The sequence below is a fragment of the Danio aesculapii genome, chromosome 10, assembly GCF_903798145.1.
Source record: "Danio aesculapii chromosome 10, fDanAes4.1, whole genome shotgun sequence".
Taxonomy (NCBI): Eukaryota; Metazoa; Chordata; class Actinopteri; order Cypriniformes; family Danionidae; genus Danio; species Danio aesculapii.
Genome location: NC_079444.1, coordinates 14,562,226 through 14,580,640, shown reverse-complemented (window position 1 = coordinate 14,580,640; position 18,415 = coordinate 14,562,226). Strand labels below are relative to the sequence as shown.

The following is an 18,415-nucleotide window of genomic DNA, read 5'->3' as shown; positions in this document are numbered from 1 at the left end:
AAGGCAGGGCTATTCAATTGGCGGCCCGCGGGCCACATGCGGCCCAGAATCAACCTCCGAGCGGCCCAGCCCGTGGTTCCACCCATAGATAATGAATAAATAATTATTATTTAATATAATTTTATATATTATATTAATATAAATATAAAGTATTTATTATGTCTATGGTCCTGCCAAAAACGCAAATTCCTACGTAAATTACGTAGCCTGCAACACGCATACAATGCAGAGCATGCCCGATTGGAAAAGGTGTGCCTGAGCACGGTTCACTGAGCCCGAAACTGAAGACGAGACATGACTTTTAAGGGCCTGTTTCACATGAATTTATTAATAATTCTTACTGTTTAATGAACGCGAACTGTCATTGATTATTAAAGATGCAAACCACTCACTGCACCACAGCTGCACCTTTAGCAAACTTCCTAATTTCTGCAGTATGAGGACTTGTTTTGCGAAATATTTGATTGAATTCAGCTCTTTTGTATGCACCTTTTGCTCTGCAAACTGACTAAAGTTAAAAGAGAAACAACGAATAAACCTTATATTTTTTTAATAAATTTGTTTGTGTTGGTTATAAAATTTGTCATTACGAGCTGCTTTGCCGCTAAAGTGACCGGCCCAACTAACCTTCTTGCTTTGACAATCTGGCCCAACTGAATTTGTAATTGAATAGCCCTGGCATAAGGAATAATAACTGTTTCGTTTAATTTTGTATCAAAAAAGCATTTTACGATTATTTTTTTGGGGGGTTCCCCTTTAATTGAGATAGGACAGTGGAGATTCCAGACAAGAAAGTATTGGGAGCAAAGAGAAGGGAAGGGTTGGCAAAGGACCTCGAGCCGGGAATCGAACTCGGGTCGCAGTGAACACCATGGTGCTATATGTCGGCGCACTTAATTACTAGGCTATTGGCGCCGACCAAAAAAGCATTTTGATCGGTAAAGGTGTCTACAACTTTTGCGAAGCTACAAATCACTGCCATATTAGCTGTCAAAAGCAAGTTTGAGCTACCAGACCTGTTGCTATGACAACAACTCTCGGATGAGTTTTGAAGAACGAAGTAATCCTGGATAATATCAAATCGTCAATAACCAAATCCAGCTAATAAAGTAATACACGAACGAAGATGTCCTGTATTGATTAATTCCAACCCCAGTAACACACACCTGAACCACCTGAAGCTCCTACTAGGCCTGCTAGCAACATCCTGGCCAGTGTGTTGAGGCTAACTAGAGCTAGCTTTTGAGGAACAGTAGCCCTCATCCCTAAATTAGGGCGTATATGTGTGTCGGAAGGTTCGAAAACAGTATATCGTCACTCAGCCTTTTCAAACTTTTTTTTTTTACCATCAGACGAAGGATGAAAAAGAAAATGGTTTAAAGTATTCCATGCCCTTTATTATTATTATTATTATTATTGTTATTATTATTATTATTGCACATATCATTGCCTATACAGACAAAATGTAAAGGCATTAACAAAAATGAAAATACTAATTCTGTTATTCACCCTGAATCACTCCAGTTTTTTTTTCCAAAAAATGGGGAAAAAATATAAATGTTCATTTTCATGCTATTGTCATTAAATGGCTTGTCATATTGATTGTACAGTGTGATGTGCTAATAATCTTGCCATATTACAGTCACAGTATTGTTGCAAGCATTCAGTTTTCAGTCAAGCAGAATGCTCACAGCCTTGTATCATGTATATAATTGTGGGCTCAAAAAGCATGTCATTCACCCATAATTTTCATCCACATATCTGTATTCTTTTGGAAACTGCCACAGTCTCTTATTTGTTTTCTTTTTTTTAGTCCTCATTGCAGAAAGACTTTATCAAGACACGAGCTGGCAAAGTATGAGCACCTATAGCTGTTTGTGTTTTCTTAAGCAAAAGGCCTTCGTAGTGAATGTTGGTGGACACGTAGCCGGACTGTTGTTAACGTTGCATGACTGTGCTGTTTCTACCCCCTGTCTCACTTCCAGGAAGAAAGCCCCCTGAGTGTGTCTAGCCCTGACTCTATAGGTACCTGGATTCATTACACCTGTGGTGTTGGTACTGGGCGTCGAAGACGCAGATCAGGGGACCAAATAACTTCCTCCCCAGTCTCCCCCAAATCACTGGCTTTCACATCCAGTATTTTTGGCTCATGGCAACAGGTTTTTACCAATTTAATTCATTCTTCACACCAACCACTAACGTATTGTTCATTCACACTCAAGATCTTGGTGGCAGTCAGCAAGGACACCTAATGAGCAGATGAATTAAAAGAGATCCACTATTCCCTCATTGGTGATGTTTTGTTGATGTGTAATGCACAAGTTGTGTTCTGGAATAACAGCTTTTCAATTTGAGTTAAGTATCTTTAGTTTTCATTACACTCAGTCTTGATATGCATTTTTTTCATGTTCCACATAAAGTTTTGTTGTTCTAACTAACTTGTTTAATGTAACTAAAGTTGACTGCAATCATTACTAAATGACTAAACCTGGTCTTTATGTTCATAGTTTTGATTTAAAGTCAGCTTGAAATGAAAATTTTATTAACTCAGTGTTCGAAAAAAATGGCACACAGGCTAAAATTTTTGCAATGTTTTCAGGATATTGTAAGATAGTTAACACTTTAGCTTGAACTGTACAATGTTTTTTATGTCTACAGAGAAGTACATGCATACAATCAGATTTTTTGTAGCCATATTGTATCTGATGAACACTGTACTATCCCATAAGACCACAGAAAAGGACGAATGCCAATGAAGATGCACAGCGTGCATCATAGGTCACGTGACAACAAAGCTGATGTAGGCTGTTAAAATTTCATTAATTCTACACACATTTATAATAAATTGATTTTTTTTCTTTGGCTGTCCCAAGTTCGAATCCCAGGTCATAGACTTTTCCTGATGATTCGTCTACAATTGCCTCTCTCTTTCTCTCTCTCTCTCTCTCTCTCTCTCTCTCTCTCTCTCTCTCTCTCTCTCTCTCTCTCTCTAACATGGCTTCCTGTCTAAATACGGTCATACCTTAATAATAAATATATATATATATATATATATATATATATATATATATATATATATATATATATATATATATATATATATGTATGTATGTATGTATGTGTGTGTGTGTATATATATAATAAAAAAAATTTAAAACAAGTGTAGTATCCCTTAAACACGCACACCAGCGCCTCAAGTTGGCGGCGGTTCACGGTGCCCAGCTTTGACTCAGGACACTGTTCATATTTCTGCCACGCCACAGAGCGTCATCTACATAGTCTCATATTAATTAACATTAAAATGCATTAAAATGTGTGCGAACCCCTTTACACATAAAATATGTGTGTACTTCAAATCAGGATATTCTGGCCAATTAGTAAAATTTTTATTTAATTTTTAATTTGTTAATTACATTTAAGGTTGGTTTTAACAATAACTGCAATTTAAAAGGATAATTCACCCAAACCCATTTACTCTTACTCAGATATTCTAAACTTTTCTGAGTTTATTTCTTTGGTTTAACACTAAACAAGAGGTTCCGAATAATGTTTGGCAGAGAAGCAACCATTGACATCCATAGTATGAACACTATAAGTCAATGGCTTTTTTTCTAACATTCTTCAGTAAATCTTCCTCTGTGTTCAACAGGAGAGTAAAACTCCGGTTTGGAACAATTGGATGAGGAGTAAATGTCTCAAGTCTTTATTTTTGAAAAGGAAAGTTGGGACATCTGGCCATGTGTGGTGACCCATACTCTGAATTTGTGGTCTGCATTCAACTCATCCAAGTGCGCACACACAGCAGTAAACACAAACACACACCGTAAACGCATACTCTGAGCAGTGGACCGCAAATGCTGCAGCACACAGGGAACTTGAATTTAAAATTTATTAGAAAAGTCCAAAAACAGTGTAATAATTTAAAATCCCTACAGTCAACCCTCATCAGATCTCATTGCTTCTGATATCCCTCAATATTCAGTCAAGTCCTGATGGATAAACTTGTTCTCGCAAACATGGTTTTATCTTTAGAAATATATTAAGGCAGTCAAAGGATTTGCAAATGCTGTTTCAGGCTGACTTTAAAAGTTATATTTACAGTGTCTGTCATTCAATTGTGTGTACTAATGCTTGTGAATCGATACTGATTGAATGTAACCTGAATTTTATAACATGTAGATGAAAAATACAGATTTGTAGCTTTTTTTTTGTTGTTGTTTTTTGGCATTTGCTGCTGCTTCAGACCAAAAACTAAATCTCTCACGACAGGCGTTCAGTATTTTGTTCACTCTGCACCAGTCTACTTTCTTTATCCATGTTTAGTGTGGCAAATTTCAACTCTTTTCATTCATCTGCTGTCCCATTAGCTGTCCTTTGCATTCTGCTCCATTTCAGTGTCCAATAATGATTTGACCACTGGGCTGCTCTGGGATGTGTGTCATATCGTGTATGTTTAAGGTGGATTTCACTCGCCTTTTCCAGGACACAGTTTTTTTTCTCCTCTGCTTGATGCTTTTAATATTCATTTGTCACTGTCCTCAACCAGGTCTACATTTATTTTTATTTTTTATTTCAAGTCCAGTTCAGCAAAAAGTAAGAATGTCAGTGTATAAATCAACAATGTTTTTGGGTGATTCAATATTGTACGCTTATAGTAATTATAACCAATGTGTTATAGTTACACTTGTGTCTGCAAGATATTATTGCCTGATTAGGTTGGTATAAGTCAGTTTTCTAGCCTTTTTATACAACATTAGAACAGTGGGAACATTTGTCAAGTACTTAACACAGAGTAAAACATTTGGACACTTCAGCAGTGTTGGGTGTAATTAGTTCCAAAGTAAGAAGTTAATGAGCACATGGAAAAAATGCTATAGCAATTTATCATAAATATAGTGTTTTTAAATCATACTATATAGTACAGTGTATTATACTGTATAAATTATAGTATTTTACAACACTTTGTTAATGAGTGCTATGGCATATTGTTGCGTTAACCATGGTGAACTGATACGATAGTTTACTTAAAATTTTTCCTGCACTGTAAAACCCAACAGTCAACTTTATCAAATGAAATTAGTGTAGTTAACTCAAAATTGACTGAAAATTAATTCTACTCATTTGAAAAGAGTTTTGAACTCCGAGTTGAAGGTAATGAGTTATTAAATACCTCATTACTTCAAATTAAAGCGATTAAGTTCACAGTGTTTGTATAGATTTAGTTTTTTTTTTTAACTCAAATGGTTTGTAGCAATTGGTTTCCTCAAATGGTTTGAGTTGCCTTAACTTACTGGGTTTTACAGTACTACGTTGGTTTGAGTTCTCTTCATTTATAAATAGTCATTTATTTATTTATAATCTATCACACTTTTTTAATGTTGGTATGATGTTCTTTTTAATGGCACACACCTTTCAAAAAGTCCTCTTAAATGAGTTGTCGCTGCGCTCTTGGGGTAATTTTGATCAGCAGGCCTTTCGTTGGAAAATAATAGGGGGTGCAACACCTTTTCACACATGGCTATGTAGTCTTGGATTTTGTCTTCTCTTAATAAAAACCTTTCAAAAATGCATGATGTGTTTAGTTGTGTTATCTTAGACTAATATTTAAATTAGTTTGATGATCTGAAACATTAAAGTGTGACAAACTTTCAAAAAAAAAAAAAAGAAATCGTAAGGGGCAAATAATTTTTCACACCACTGTATATGGAATGTATGAGACATGGTGTCATTACGTTGGAACATTTTTATGTTTCATGTATTTATTCTTTAAATTTGTATTATCTATGTGTTAAAATGATCTTATCAGTAATATTGAAAAGGGACTTTCAGTAATGTAATTCAATTACTTTGTAGAAGACGTACACATTTTTTTTTTTTTTTTTTTTTTTTATAATTATTTTTTAGGGGTTTTCACCTTTATTGACAGGACAGTGTAGATTAACAGACAGGAAAGTATGCGGAACAGAGAGAGGGGAAGGATCGGCAAAGGACCTCGAGCCGGGAATCGAACTCGGGTCGCCGCGAGCACCTGGGTGCTATATGTCGACGCACTAACCACTAGGCTATTGGCGCCGACGAAGACGTACACATTTAATAATATAATTACTAATTAAAAACTTTTTTTAAGTAACTTACCCAACACTGCGCTTCAGTTCTACAAAAAAACATACACAGAAAATAATGTCAAAGCAATTTTTAAATATTTCAAATTTAGGTGAAGTGAATATCAACAAAAATAATTATCTGTATACACCAAAATGGCCTATTCAGTATTAATCCAGGCATAACCTGTTCAGATTTGGAGGACTGCATAAAAAAACTGTCCAATAACCCATTTCTTGTGCCAAGTATAACCTTATTTTTCAGTAAATTAAAGCTTAGAATTTGGGGTTTTTTTCTTTGGTTTTGCATGAAACCAAAACATAACCAGGCTGTGACTGTTTGTTTCCCTGCTCTGTTGGGTTTTTAAATGGATGCAAATGGATATTTTGGTTAAAATTGAGATTTGTTTAACTATAAACTGTTGCCATGTTTGTCCTCATACCTTCCTGCATTCCTGACCTCATTTCCTGTTTTCTGGTATGAAATGGAGTCTGTGTGGAAATGCTTTTTATGCATGATTTATTTCTTTTTCTTCATGCTGGTCTTTTATTTTGGTATTGACCTGTGAACTCACATATTTACAATGCTGCTTATTAACATCTATCTGGAAAGGGCCTACTTGAACAAAGAAGGATGACTTTTTGTTGTTATTGTTGAGAAGTTATTTTTTGTGCTTTTAGGTTTTGTCAGAGAACAACAGCCACGCCAGACCCAGCCGACTACATGCGGATCACAAGCTCACCACTGGATTAGGTAAGATCTACACTCACGAACGACAGAGCACACTCACAATCTTAATATTACAAAGCAAACACAGATATTTTATAATACATTAATATCTGTATGTTTTTGGATGTTCATTACGGAGGAACTCTGACATACCGTCCTGGTTTTTTAGTGTCCAAATAATGTTTGCCGTTCCATTTCTAATCTCTGTTGTGTGTGATGTTGGTGTGGCTGCTTTCTCTTGATTCTTTAAACTTAACAGCCAATTAATTTAGGTCTGAATTGGAACTGAACCTGTAATTCTATTAGCGAGCGCTTTACTCTGAAACACACTGTGTTCTAAGATTTTTGCCACACAGCTGACTAATACAGTGCTGACTCTCATAAATGCTTGTAATGTCCTTTGTGTGTTTAAAGGGACATGGGTGGGAAAATATGCCTTTAAATTAATGTGTTTTGGTAACTGTTTATTATTATTAGTAGTAGTATTATTATTATACCCTTTATTTTACCAGGAAAGACACACTGAGATTAAAAATCTCTTTTACAAGAGTGTCCTGGCCAAGATTAGGCAGAATACAGTGCATCCAGAAAGTATTCATAGCGCTTCACTTTTTCCACATTTTTTATGTTGCAGCCTTATTCCAAAATGGATTAAATTCATTTATTTCCTCAACATTCTACACACAATACCCCATAATCACAATGTGATTTTTTTAATTTTTTTTTTATTGTTGCAAATTTATTACAAGTAAAAAAGCTGAAAAATCACATGTACATCAGTATTCACAGCCTTTACCGTGAAGCTCTAAATTGAGCTCAGGTACATTCTGTTTCCACTAATCAATCTTGAGATGTTTCAGCAGCCTAATTGGAATTCACCTGTGGTAAATTCAGATGATTGGACATGATTTAAAAAGGCATACACCTGTCTATATAAGGTCCCAGGGTTGAAGACAAAGGAATTGTCTATAGACCGCCGAGACAGGATTGTCTTGAGGCACCAGGCTGGGGAAGGTTACAGAAAAATTTCTGCTGTTCTGAAAGTTCCAATGAGCACAGTGGCCTCCATCATCTGTAAGTGGAAGATGTTTGGAACCACCAGGACTCTTCCTAGAGCTGGCCAGCCATCTAAACTGAGTGATCGGGGTAAAAGGGCCTTAATCAGGAAGATGATCAATAACCCAATGGTCACTCTGTCTGAGCTCCAGCATTCTTCTGTGGAGAGAGGAGAAACTTACAGAAGGACAACCATCTGTGCAGAAATCCACCAATCTGGCCTGTATTGTAGAGTGGCCAGACGGAAGCCACTCCCCGTCCTGGAATTTGCCAAAAGGCATCTGTGGGACTCTCAGACAATAAGAAACAAAATTCTCTGGTCTGATGAGACTAAAATTGGAGTGAATGCCAGACGTTACGTTTGGAGAAAACCTGGCATCACTTATCACCAGGCCAATACCATCCCTGCAGTGAAGCATGGTGGTGGCAGCATCATGCTGTGGGGATGTTTTTCAGCAGCAGGAACTGGAAGACTAGTCTGGTAAGAGGGAACGATGAAAGCAGCAATGTACAGAGACATCCTGAATAAAAACCTGCTTCAGAGTGCTCTTGACCACAGACTGCGGTGGCGGTTCATCTTCCAGCAGGACAATGACCTAAAGCACACCGCCAAAATATCAATGGAGTGGCTTCACAACAACTCTGTGAATGTCCTTGAGTGGCCCAGCCAGAGCCCAGATCTTAATTCTACTGAACATCTCTGGAGAGATCTGAAAATGGCTGTAAACTGTAGCTTCCCATCCAACCTGATAGAGCTTGAGAGGTACTGCAAAGAGGAATGGGCAAATTCTCCCAAAGACAGGTCTGCCAAACTTGTGGCATCATATTCAAAAAGACTTGAGGCTGTAATTGCTGCCAAAGGTGCATCAACAAAGTATTGAGCAAAGGCTGTGACTACTTATGTACATGTGATTTTTCTGAAAGAATGTGGAAAAAGTGAAGCGCTATCAATACTTTCCGGATGCACTGTACATTTCACATGGGTCTAACAGACAACAAACAAAAAAAACATTTAACAGTTAACAATCACACATTGTGTGACAAACAAACTATTCAAAACATCTACAAGCCTGTGTTTCAATTTCTAAATCATTTATACTCTTTTTAAACTGCAACTTTGGACTTTATAGAAGGACAGGTGACCTGAAATTATTTTGTATGTCATGTGATGTACAAAGATCCACATTAAACAGTGTTTTGATTAGGGCTGTGTAATATATATCCAAATTATTGAGTTATAGCAATATACACAACGCAATGGTTTGTAGTAAATGAGTGATTTAATGAAAAAGTAACTTAATGGAGGGCGGCACGGTGGCTCAAGGTTAGCATTGTTGCCTTACAGCAAGAAGGTCACTGGTTCGAGTCCCAGCTGGGCCAGCTGGTATTGCTGTGTGGAGTTTGCATGTTCTCCCTGTGTTGATGTGGGCTTTCTCTGAGTGCTCCAGTTTTCCCCACAGTCCAAAGACATGCGCTATAGGTGAATTGAATAAACTAAATTTGCTGTAGTGTATAAGTGTGTGCATGTGAGAGTGTATGGGTGTTTCCCAATACTGGGTTGCAGCTGGAAGGGTATCCGCTGTGTAAAACATACGCTGGATAAGTTGGCGGTTCATTCCGCTGTGGCAACCCATGATAAATTAAGGAACTAAGCTGAGGGAAAAATGCTGAATATTAAAAAGACCAAGCAGTCAAGCCATGTTATAGGGATAGTTCACCCAAAAATAAACATTTTTCTTGTCATTTACTTGAACTCAAGTAGTTCTAACTAAACTTAACTAAACATGTTGACCTAAACTGAACTTCAACTGTGAAAACTGGACATAAGCTGTTTCAATTTACTAGAACTGCTTTCACAGTTTATATTGTAAAAGGATATAGAAATAAAGATGAATTGAATTCTAAGCTTTAATCAATTTCTTTTGTTGAACACAAAGGATGATATTTTGAAGATTGCTGTATGACTGCAGATTAACAACACGTCTCAATAAAGCCTTTTGCTGGTTAACTTGTATGGTCAGTAGCTGGGCAGGTTTTTAACACCCATATGCCGCTTATCTTGCTGACTCCAATACTTTATTTACATGCTTTGTTTAGCCATCTCCACCTAGCCACTCCCCTCCTCCTAAAAACATATTACAGACTCATTTTAGACTTGCATACAGACTTGTGATAAAACTTGCAGTATCCAGTAAGCTCTTGCAGACTCATTTCATTTACTTTTTTTTTTATTTTACAACAACTTGGTGCCGTGACCCGGATAGAGATTGAAATGATCAAATTCCCAACAATTTGCCACAAAAGACTGAAATCCACCTGAAATTCAATTTGAAACTTCAAGATCAAGCAAACTTCACTTAGGACTAAATCTTTTCAGATGTTAGGACTGCTCGATTATGGGAAAAATCATAATCACGATTATTTTGGTCATAATTATAATCACGATTATCAGTTGAAGTCAAAATTATTCACCCTCCTGTGAATTTTATTTTATTTTTTTTATAAATATTTCCCAAATGATGTTTAACAGAGCAAGAAATTTTTCCTATAATATTTTTTCTTCTTCTTTCTATTATTTGTTTTATTTTGGCTAGAATAAAAGCAGGTTTAAATATTTTGAAGCCTATTTTAACATCAATATATTTTTGATTGTCTGCAGAAGAAACTACTGTTATACAATGACTTGCGTAATTACCCTAATTAAGCCTTTGAATGTCACTTTAAGCTGAATTCTGGTATCTTGAAAAATATCTACTAAAATATTATTTACTGTCATCATGGCAAAAATAAAAGAATTTAGTTATTAGAAATGAGAAACTTATGTTTAGAAATGTGTTGAAAAATTTTTTTTTTCCATTAAACAGAAATTAGGGGAAAAAATAAAAGGGTCGCTAATAATTCAGTAGGCCTAATAATTCTGGCTTCAAGTGTATATATACAGTTATTTTCCTCCCTGTAAATAAAAAAAGGGAAATAAATACAATAGAATAAAATATGAAACAAACTGTGCTTTAAGCATCTTCACTGTAAGAAAAAAAAAAACTTTAATTATAGCTAAAAAAGGTCCTTCAGTAAAGAGCAGTGAGTGATTTTTGTCCTTTTGTTGTTTGATTATTGATAAAAACAGTCAGCAACAGAAATATTGTGCACTGTTACTTTAAGAGCAGTACGGTTCTAATTTATGGTTTTACTTTCACATGTCTTTTGGTTCTCAACTTGTTTGTTTATTACACAAATGAGGGTTAATAAAAATAATCACTTAACACCATGTTTTGACACAAATTTGCATATACTTGACCATTAAAGCGCATTAAGATGATTTTAGCTGCAAAAGTTACATTACAGTACATGCTTTTAGTCATTTTCACGTGAATATATTTATATAATATATATACAGTTGAAGTCAGAATTATTTCCCAGTATGTCTGATGATTATTTTTTTCTACTTGAGAAAGTCTGATTTGTTTTATTTTGGCTAGAATTAAAATTTTTATGAACCATTTTAAGGTCAAAATTATTTGCCCCTTTTAGTTTTTTTTTTCCGACTCTCTGCAGAACAAACCATCATTATACAATAACATACAATAAAATATATATTATTATTATTATTATATTCACAATAGCAACAAAACAACACTATGGAAGTCAATTATGTTTTTTCTAACATTCTTCAATATATCGTCCTGTGTGTTCAGCAGAAGAAAGAAACATCATAGAGTATTATGAGGAAATTATGAAAATTATGAGTTTTCAGTTTTGGGTGAACTATCCCTTTAAGAATGCAATAAGACCACATAAAAGTAACTAGTCGCTATACTAGTGAAGAAAAGTGATGATTTATTGTTATGTTTTTAATCATTATTATTTTTTATTTTTTGATTACTTTGTTCAAATATATGATTTGTTTAATTCGACAGTGAAGTCATGGCTGTTCAACTTCAGAAATTTTTGTGATGTTCTCTTTTATAAAAATTATAAACATATGTTAGTTATAACATATTTTTCATCTGTGTCCTATCACGCATAGATTATCTCATTATTTTAGTATTGCATTTGTTTTCAATATTGCACAGCCCTAATTTAATTATTATTAATTCTTTACTTGTATGATTATACATGCAGCTGTGAAAAGCGTACAATAAAGATTAGGTGAATTGTGTGAATCACTTTAATCACGAAAAAAAGGTACTACTTGGTAGTTTAAAAGATGTGAGGACAAAATGATGACCAGATACAGAAGCCAGTTCATTTAAACTGGAATGTGTAAGCAATTGGATTTTTTTTCATGCAAATTTCACATCAAGTTTCTGCATTCACCAATAGGAAGCTGCTTGGTTTGATATTAACTTTTGTATGAGCCGTGCTCTATACAGTAATAAACTATAGACTGATTATTCATATTTAAGTCTACTATTCAACCAGACAACACTAGTAGGGCTGCACGATATTGGAAAAATGTACATTTTATTTATATTATATTGTGATGTTTCATATAGCTTCTGTTTGGAAAGAATTGATAATTTTAGATTAGTTTGATGATTTTGTAGGAGAGTGTATCTGCATAACATATACAGTGATAAACAAATTACAAGCATGCATAAATACAGTTAGAAAGAATATACAAATGAAGGAGTCTAACAGGGTTCAGGTACAGAAATAAAATAATCAAATGTAAAATAAAACTGTCTAGCCTTCATTGTATGAATAATTAAATACAGTGAATCTTTGTTAAAGCTAAAAACGTAATAATTCCCTATGCCAAAATGCTTTAAACTATACTTTTAAAATGCTTAGACTGTCACAGGTCTTAAAATTGCACACAGTAGATCCATTATATTATTCTATAATCCTGACTCCTCATTACATCCTGTGTGATGTGACTATTGCAGATTCACACATTGCGATATCGATGCTAAAACGATATATTGTGCAGCTCTACACCAAAGTATATCTATTGCTATGAAATTTCTCAAATTCTGTCCTAGGAGGATTTGGTAACACTTTAGTCTGTCACAATTCATACTATTAACTGCTAGCATCTTACCTATAGTATTGCAATATTACCTGTTTTTTAGTAGTTATAAAGTATTGTTTTTTGTTCTACATCTCTAATCCTACCCAAAACCTAAACCCTCCCTTTACTAGCTAATTAGCATTTTTAGCTAATAGCCTTAGTTAATGTTTTGTTAACAGCATGAATTGTGACTTAAAATAAAGTGTTACCAAAGATTTTTGTAAACCGTAGTATATGATATAATCACAGTGAGCAACATTGCTTAAAACTACTGTTGTAGTTGGATCAGATGTTATAAATCTGGTGTTATTGTATTCCGTATTTCATTCAGCCAATAATTGCTTGTTATTTCTTGTCTTCTGATCAAATCGTCTTTCTTTGCTTGGTTCCACCGACAAAAGACATTACTGTCATTATGGGATGCTTTCAGTGAGGCTGCACTACTCATTCTGTGGCAAGAATCTTGTCGAAATGCATGCTGCATGCATTGCGAGGTGTGTCTCTTGGAACACCCGATTGCTGTATGTATCTTCTCTAACTCCCATCAGGGTCTCATTGTGCTGGCTTGTTTAGCACCATGGTGCTGGGCGGCTCCTCCAGTGCACCTAACCTACAAGATTACGCTCACGCACACCGTAAAAAGCTGACCTCCTCTGGCTTCTTAGATGGTATGTGCAAACACGCACACACACCTTCTAATGGTGAATCCCCGTCCCTACCTCTAGGGAATCTTGGAGTCTTATGTTTTCTGTGTGAAGCTACCGGAGCTCGGATTGTTCTCAAACTGGTTGCATTGGAAGAAGTCATCCATTTGTTGTTGTTGTTGTTGTTGTTGTTTCGTTGTGGTACTCATGAACAGCACTAATAGATTTATTTATGCTGTGAATTTGAAATTACTCTCAATACCGGAATCTTTTTTAGATCTCATATGCCTGTGCAGGAAATGTGTATTGTACAGTAAAGTAAAAAAGTTGAAGGACACCCTATGAAATTCCAATTTTTACATATAAGGACATATGAAATTGTGTCTTTGGCAGGTCATATCCATTTTTTTACTCTAATCTGTTTTTGTCTAGAGATGAAATTGCTATAGATTTTGTGGGTATGATTATAGTTTAAGGAGTAATCACGATTTCAAGGTTATCACAGTTATCAGATTATTATATATTCATTAATTTCTTAACACTATTGGCCCTATCATACCCCCGGCGCAATAAGGTGCAAGACGTGCTTCCACAACGTATTGCTATTTTCCGACCAACTCAACATTAATTTTCCCATTTTCTGCCACGTTGTTTAAATAGCAAATCCATTTGCGCCACTTTGTGGACTCATGGGTGTTTCGGTCTATAAAAGAGGTGTGTTAAGGCGCATTGTTGGCGTGTTGATATTTTGAGGAACTAAAATAGGCTGCAATTGACCAGCTGAAAGCAGGTCTAAAGTCCATTGCAGAGTGCGTTAGTTGTGCACCTCGCTTAAACATTGCTTAAAACACACAGGATGTAGAGCAATACGCAAATATCTTTACAAATGGAAAAGAATTAAAGGATTAAAATATTACAAAAATTATTACTTTCTACATAAATATAAAAACCACTACCTCCATGCCTTCTTTACCTCTGGGGCTTTTTATTTGTTTATTCATGACTATTTGCTTTGGTGTAATATTAGTAGTAGTAGTAGTAGTAGTATTTAATAAATGCATTTTTATATTTGTTTTATTAAAAACAAGCTTAGATTTGTCCACCTGTCAGGTTTTAGACCATATGGGGCATATCATGTGTATTTGGATATAACTTGTTTGACCACACTTCGTTTTTATTGTTCATTTATTCCTTTGCAGGAAATTAGAACTGAATTTAGAAATAATTTTGAAACAAATCTTTGCGCTTCCTAAACGAAATTATGCAGGCTAATCAATGTCTGTGCGTACAAGTTGTTTCCTTCCTTATCCTCTGGTTTATTCTCAAAACACACCTGTAACTCATTAAGAGAATAAGCTCAACCCTGTTAAACCATGCGGCGCAACGCAAAGCATAGTTTTCTGTCCTTAAAATAGCAAAAGTGGATTCGGATATGCCCTTAATGCTTTTGCGCCCTGCGCTTCAGACTTTGCACCTAGATCATTAAAATAGAGCCCTGTTATATATTTTATACCAGTTTATAAAAATCACACAAAACTCTTTTATTTAAAATAAACTTTGTTTTAAAGTGTTATTTAATGCTGCTCAAGTAACCAAATAATTCAGCACTTAATAAAAACCAACTAATGTAAATTTCTCTCTTCGAAATTAAAGAAATCAAAAAATGCCTTTGTCTATTTGGGATTAAATATAACCTACATAAAGAAGCATATATAGTCAAAGACTGCTGGACTTCAAAAAATTATCTGTATTTTCATTTTGTGCATTTCTTTCTACAACTTTTAGTTTTTTGTAATATACATTTTGTTATTGAATCTCTTATTTAGCAATCATGGATTGTTTCGTCTTGTTGTTGCTGTCACATGTATACTTGTATGTAATGACCAGTTTGTGAAACATTTTAATATTGTAGAAAAGCAGTTTTGTTATGATGTACTGCGTATGCACTTGAAATGTGGAAAATCATGAAATTCAATAGGGTGTCCTTACTTTTTCACATGACTGTATGTTAGCTGAAAATTAAGATGTATTAAAACACTTTTAATCTCTGTAAAAGAAACCTATACAATTTCTGCCATAATTTGCTCAATACAATGTCGATTCGAGCCCATAAGACCCATAAGGTCATCTTTGGAGCACAGAAGTAGATATTCCACTGAACATTGTTTATCCGAAGGTCATCCAAATTTAAAAATAATTAATCTGACTTCATTGGTTTAATCCCAATTAATGAAAAAATATGAATGCTCCAATTATTCAAAACAAGGAGTATGACTAAATCATACATCAAATATATATAAAAATTTAACATCATGTTAATGTTAAACTATAAATCAAATTAAAATGTAAATTTTAAGTCTGAAATTTTAGCTTAAAATAAATACGACCTTACATTGCATCATTCACACTTTTTACATGCTTAGCAACCATTGTGGGAGGTTTTTTCACTATCCAGGGAACTGTACAAGGGCAAGCCAAAATCTAGAATGCGCCTAACAAATTAATCTACTATGTCTTGCAGCATAGAACACTTTATGACAAACAAATGTGAAATATAAAGACAGATTAGATTTTGGTGGATGGTTGAGAACCACTGCTGTAACTTATGCTGGTTTCAGTGCTTGGCACATCGCACACCTTTCACATTTTCCTGTTTGTTTCCCACAATACATTTATTAATATGGAATATGTACGATGAAAAATGCAATCGTACAATAAAAAAACCTAGAGGATTTGAAGATGTTAATTTAGGCATTTTCCACACATAAACATTGCATATGTTACTGTAGATATGGTCAACAAAAGCACAGCCATACTTGCTTGATGTGAACAAACTCCAGTTGATTTTTGCAGAAGCTCAATCATGCTTGTACAACACAGAAGAACAAATCTCATTGACTGACTTTTGTCTTTTCAAATCTTAATAGGCTGACATACTTGACTTTTCAGCACAATGGTAACCCTCCAAATTTGAATTTAACAGAATTCCCCGTAAAAATCCCTACATAACGTAACATTAAACACTAACAGATCTGATCTTATTTAAAAATATAAAGCAACAACAGTCTGAAGCAAAGCATGCTGAAAATGGAATCTTAATTTCTGCCTAATAGAAACAATTATTACTATAATAAATTTGTTGATGTTTTACTTGCTCTATTTATTAAATGTAACTGTTTTACTGAGTTACTTTAGTTTGGCGCATATGAGGCAGTTTTATGTCATCGTAATTAGTCTCTTATTTATGCTCCAAAATAACAAGACTAAAGACCTAAGGCAGGGCTATTCAATTAGATTGTCATGGGGGCCAATTCATGAAAAGCATCCCAAATGAAGAAATATGAATTGCAATATAAGTGATGACACAACAGCAATAAAAGCCCAAATGCTTTATTTTTGCTTCTTAAGACACCCATGTTGGCTTTTTCTTGTATTTTGAAACTACATAACATCACTGCATTGTACAATGTGGCTTTTTTTTTACAAACTTATCCAAATGTTGTATTTCAAAGCGCAACAAAATAAGTGTATTGCTCAAGTAGGCTTCTTCTACATTCAGACACATTCATATGTTATGTTTTAAACTGCGTAACAATTAGGGATGTAACAATTATAGATTTTGGTTGTACGTTTATAGTCTGAAGAATAATCATGGTTTCACGGTTTTCACGATTATTATGCATTTATTCAATTTAAAACACGACGAGTTTAGCAAATCACAAGAAAACTGATTATATTTTAAAGTGTTGTTTTTTGCTGCTCAGTAACCAAATACAGCACAAAATATTAATAAAAAAACAAACAATAGTCCATTTCTCTCTTTGGACTTAAAAATAAATGAAAAGTTTTTGATTTAAACATGAGTGATGATTTTACAATGAAAATAAATTACAGAACAATGAATAAATAAATAAAAATAAGAATAAATAAAAAATAGTATTTGTCTAATGTTAATTTAAGCTATATATTAGCTAAGAATTTGAATGAACTGTTGTTATTGTCTGCGTTCATACATACATGATCATTTTAATAATTTGTAATAATTCGTCTAGCTCTCACCACTACAGCGTGAGATAATTTCTACCCCCAGTGCACCTGGGGGTCTGCTTGCAAGCTGTGCACGCACCGCTCCCAATATGCGCTCGTCTCTATTGGAAATAATGAACTTCCGTGCGGAAAAGACACAATATGTGTGCGTATAAGCCTCGGTATGAGCTCGGAACTTTAAACTAGTGCACAGTTGGCTTAACTTTGTTTAGTTGCAGCAGTTTTGTTCTGTGCAACAGAAATGCGGCATTGAGAAGCATTTAAGATTAATGAACCGTAATGAATTTAAGCGGGTAATAGTGAAATCGGCTAATCATTGCATCCCTATTAACTATATCAGTGCATTGTACAAAAGGCCTTTTCTACAAACATATTCAAATGTTTTCGGCTGTCCACACCACTCGCTTAATGTCACTTGACTCATGCTCTGCGCAGCCTTCAACTGCAGCTCATGCTGTATTGAACATAGGCACGTCACTTCATAACTGTAGCGACCGTTTTTCGACTGAACTAAATTTATTTTAATGTCTTGGTCACACTATTTGGAGGGCCGGAATAGCCTCGGGGGCCGGGTTCGGCCCGCGGGCCGCCAAATGAATAGCCCTGACCAAAAGCAAGAAAAGATAAATTCAAAATGATTTCAATTTTTTCAGTTTTACACTATTGAGTATTTTGGCTTTACTGTATATCCAGCTCCCACATATGCACCATATCATCCAAATCCTGTTTTTCCTGAGTATACAAGATAAAGCATATTTATTATTATTAATTACTTAATGTAGACTTACTATAGTGAGTTGGAGTAAGCCAAGAATGTGGTTTT

The 18,415-nt window shown here is 34.8% G+C and overlaps 1 protein-coding gene across 8 annotated transcripts in view; it reads left to right on the top strand.

Moving 5' to 3' along the window:
- Positions 1–18,415, top strand: part of ppip5k2 (diphosphoinositol pentakisphosphate kinase 2) — a 105,579-nt gene that overhangs the window by 71,119 nt on the left and 16,045 nt on the right. For 3 of the 8 annotated variants that reach the window (XM_056467487.1, XM_056467486.1, XM_056467493.1), the window contains exons 26-28: positions 1,986–2,159; positions 6,783–6,855; positions 13,450–13,569. In XM_056467487.1, the coding sequence (XP_056323462.1) occupies positions 1,986–2,159; positions 6,783–6,855; positions 13,450–13,569 (367 nt within the window). The remainder of the gene's footprint in view (positions 1–1,985; positions 2,160–6,782; positions 6,856–13,449; positions 13,570–18,415) is intronic. The other 5 variants (XM_056467490.1, XM_056467488.1, XM_056467492.1 and 2 more) reach the window with 3 other exon arrangements.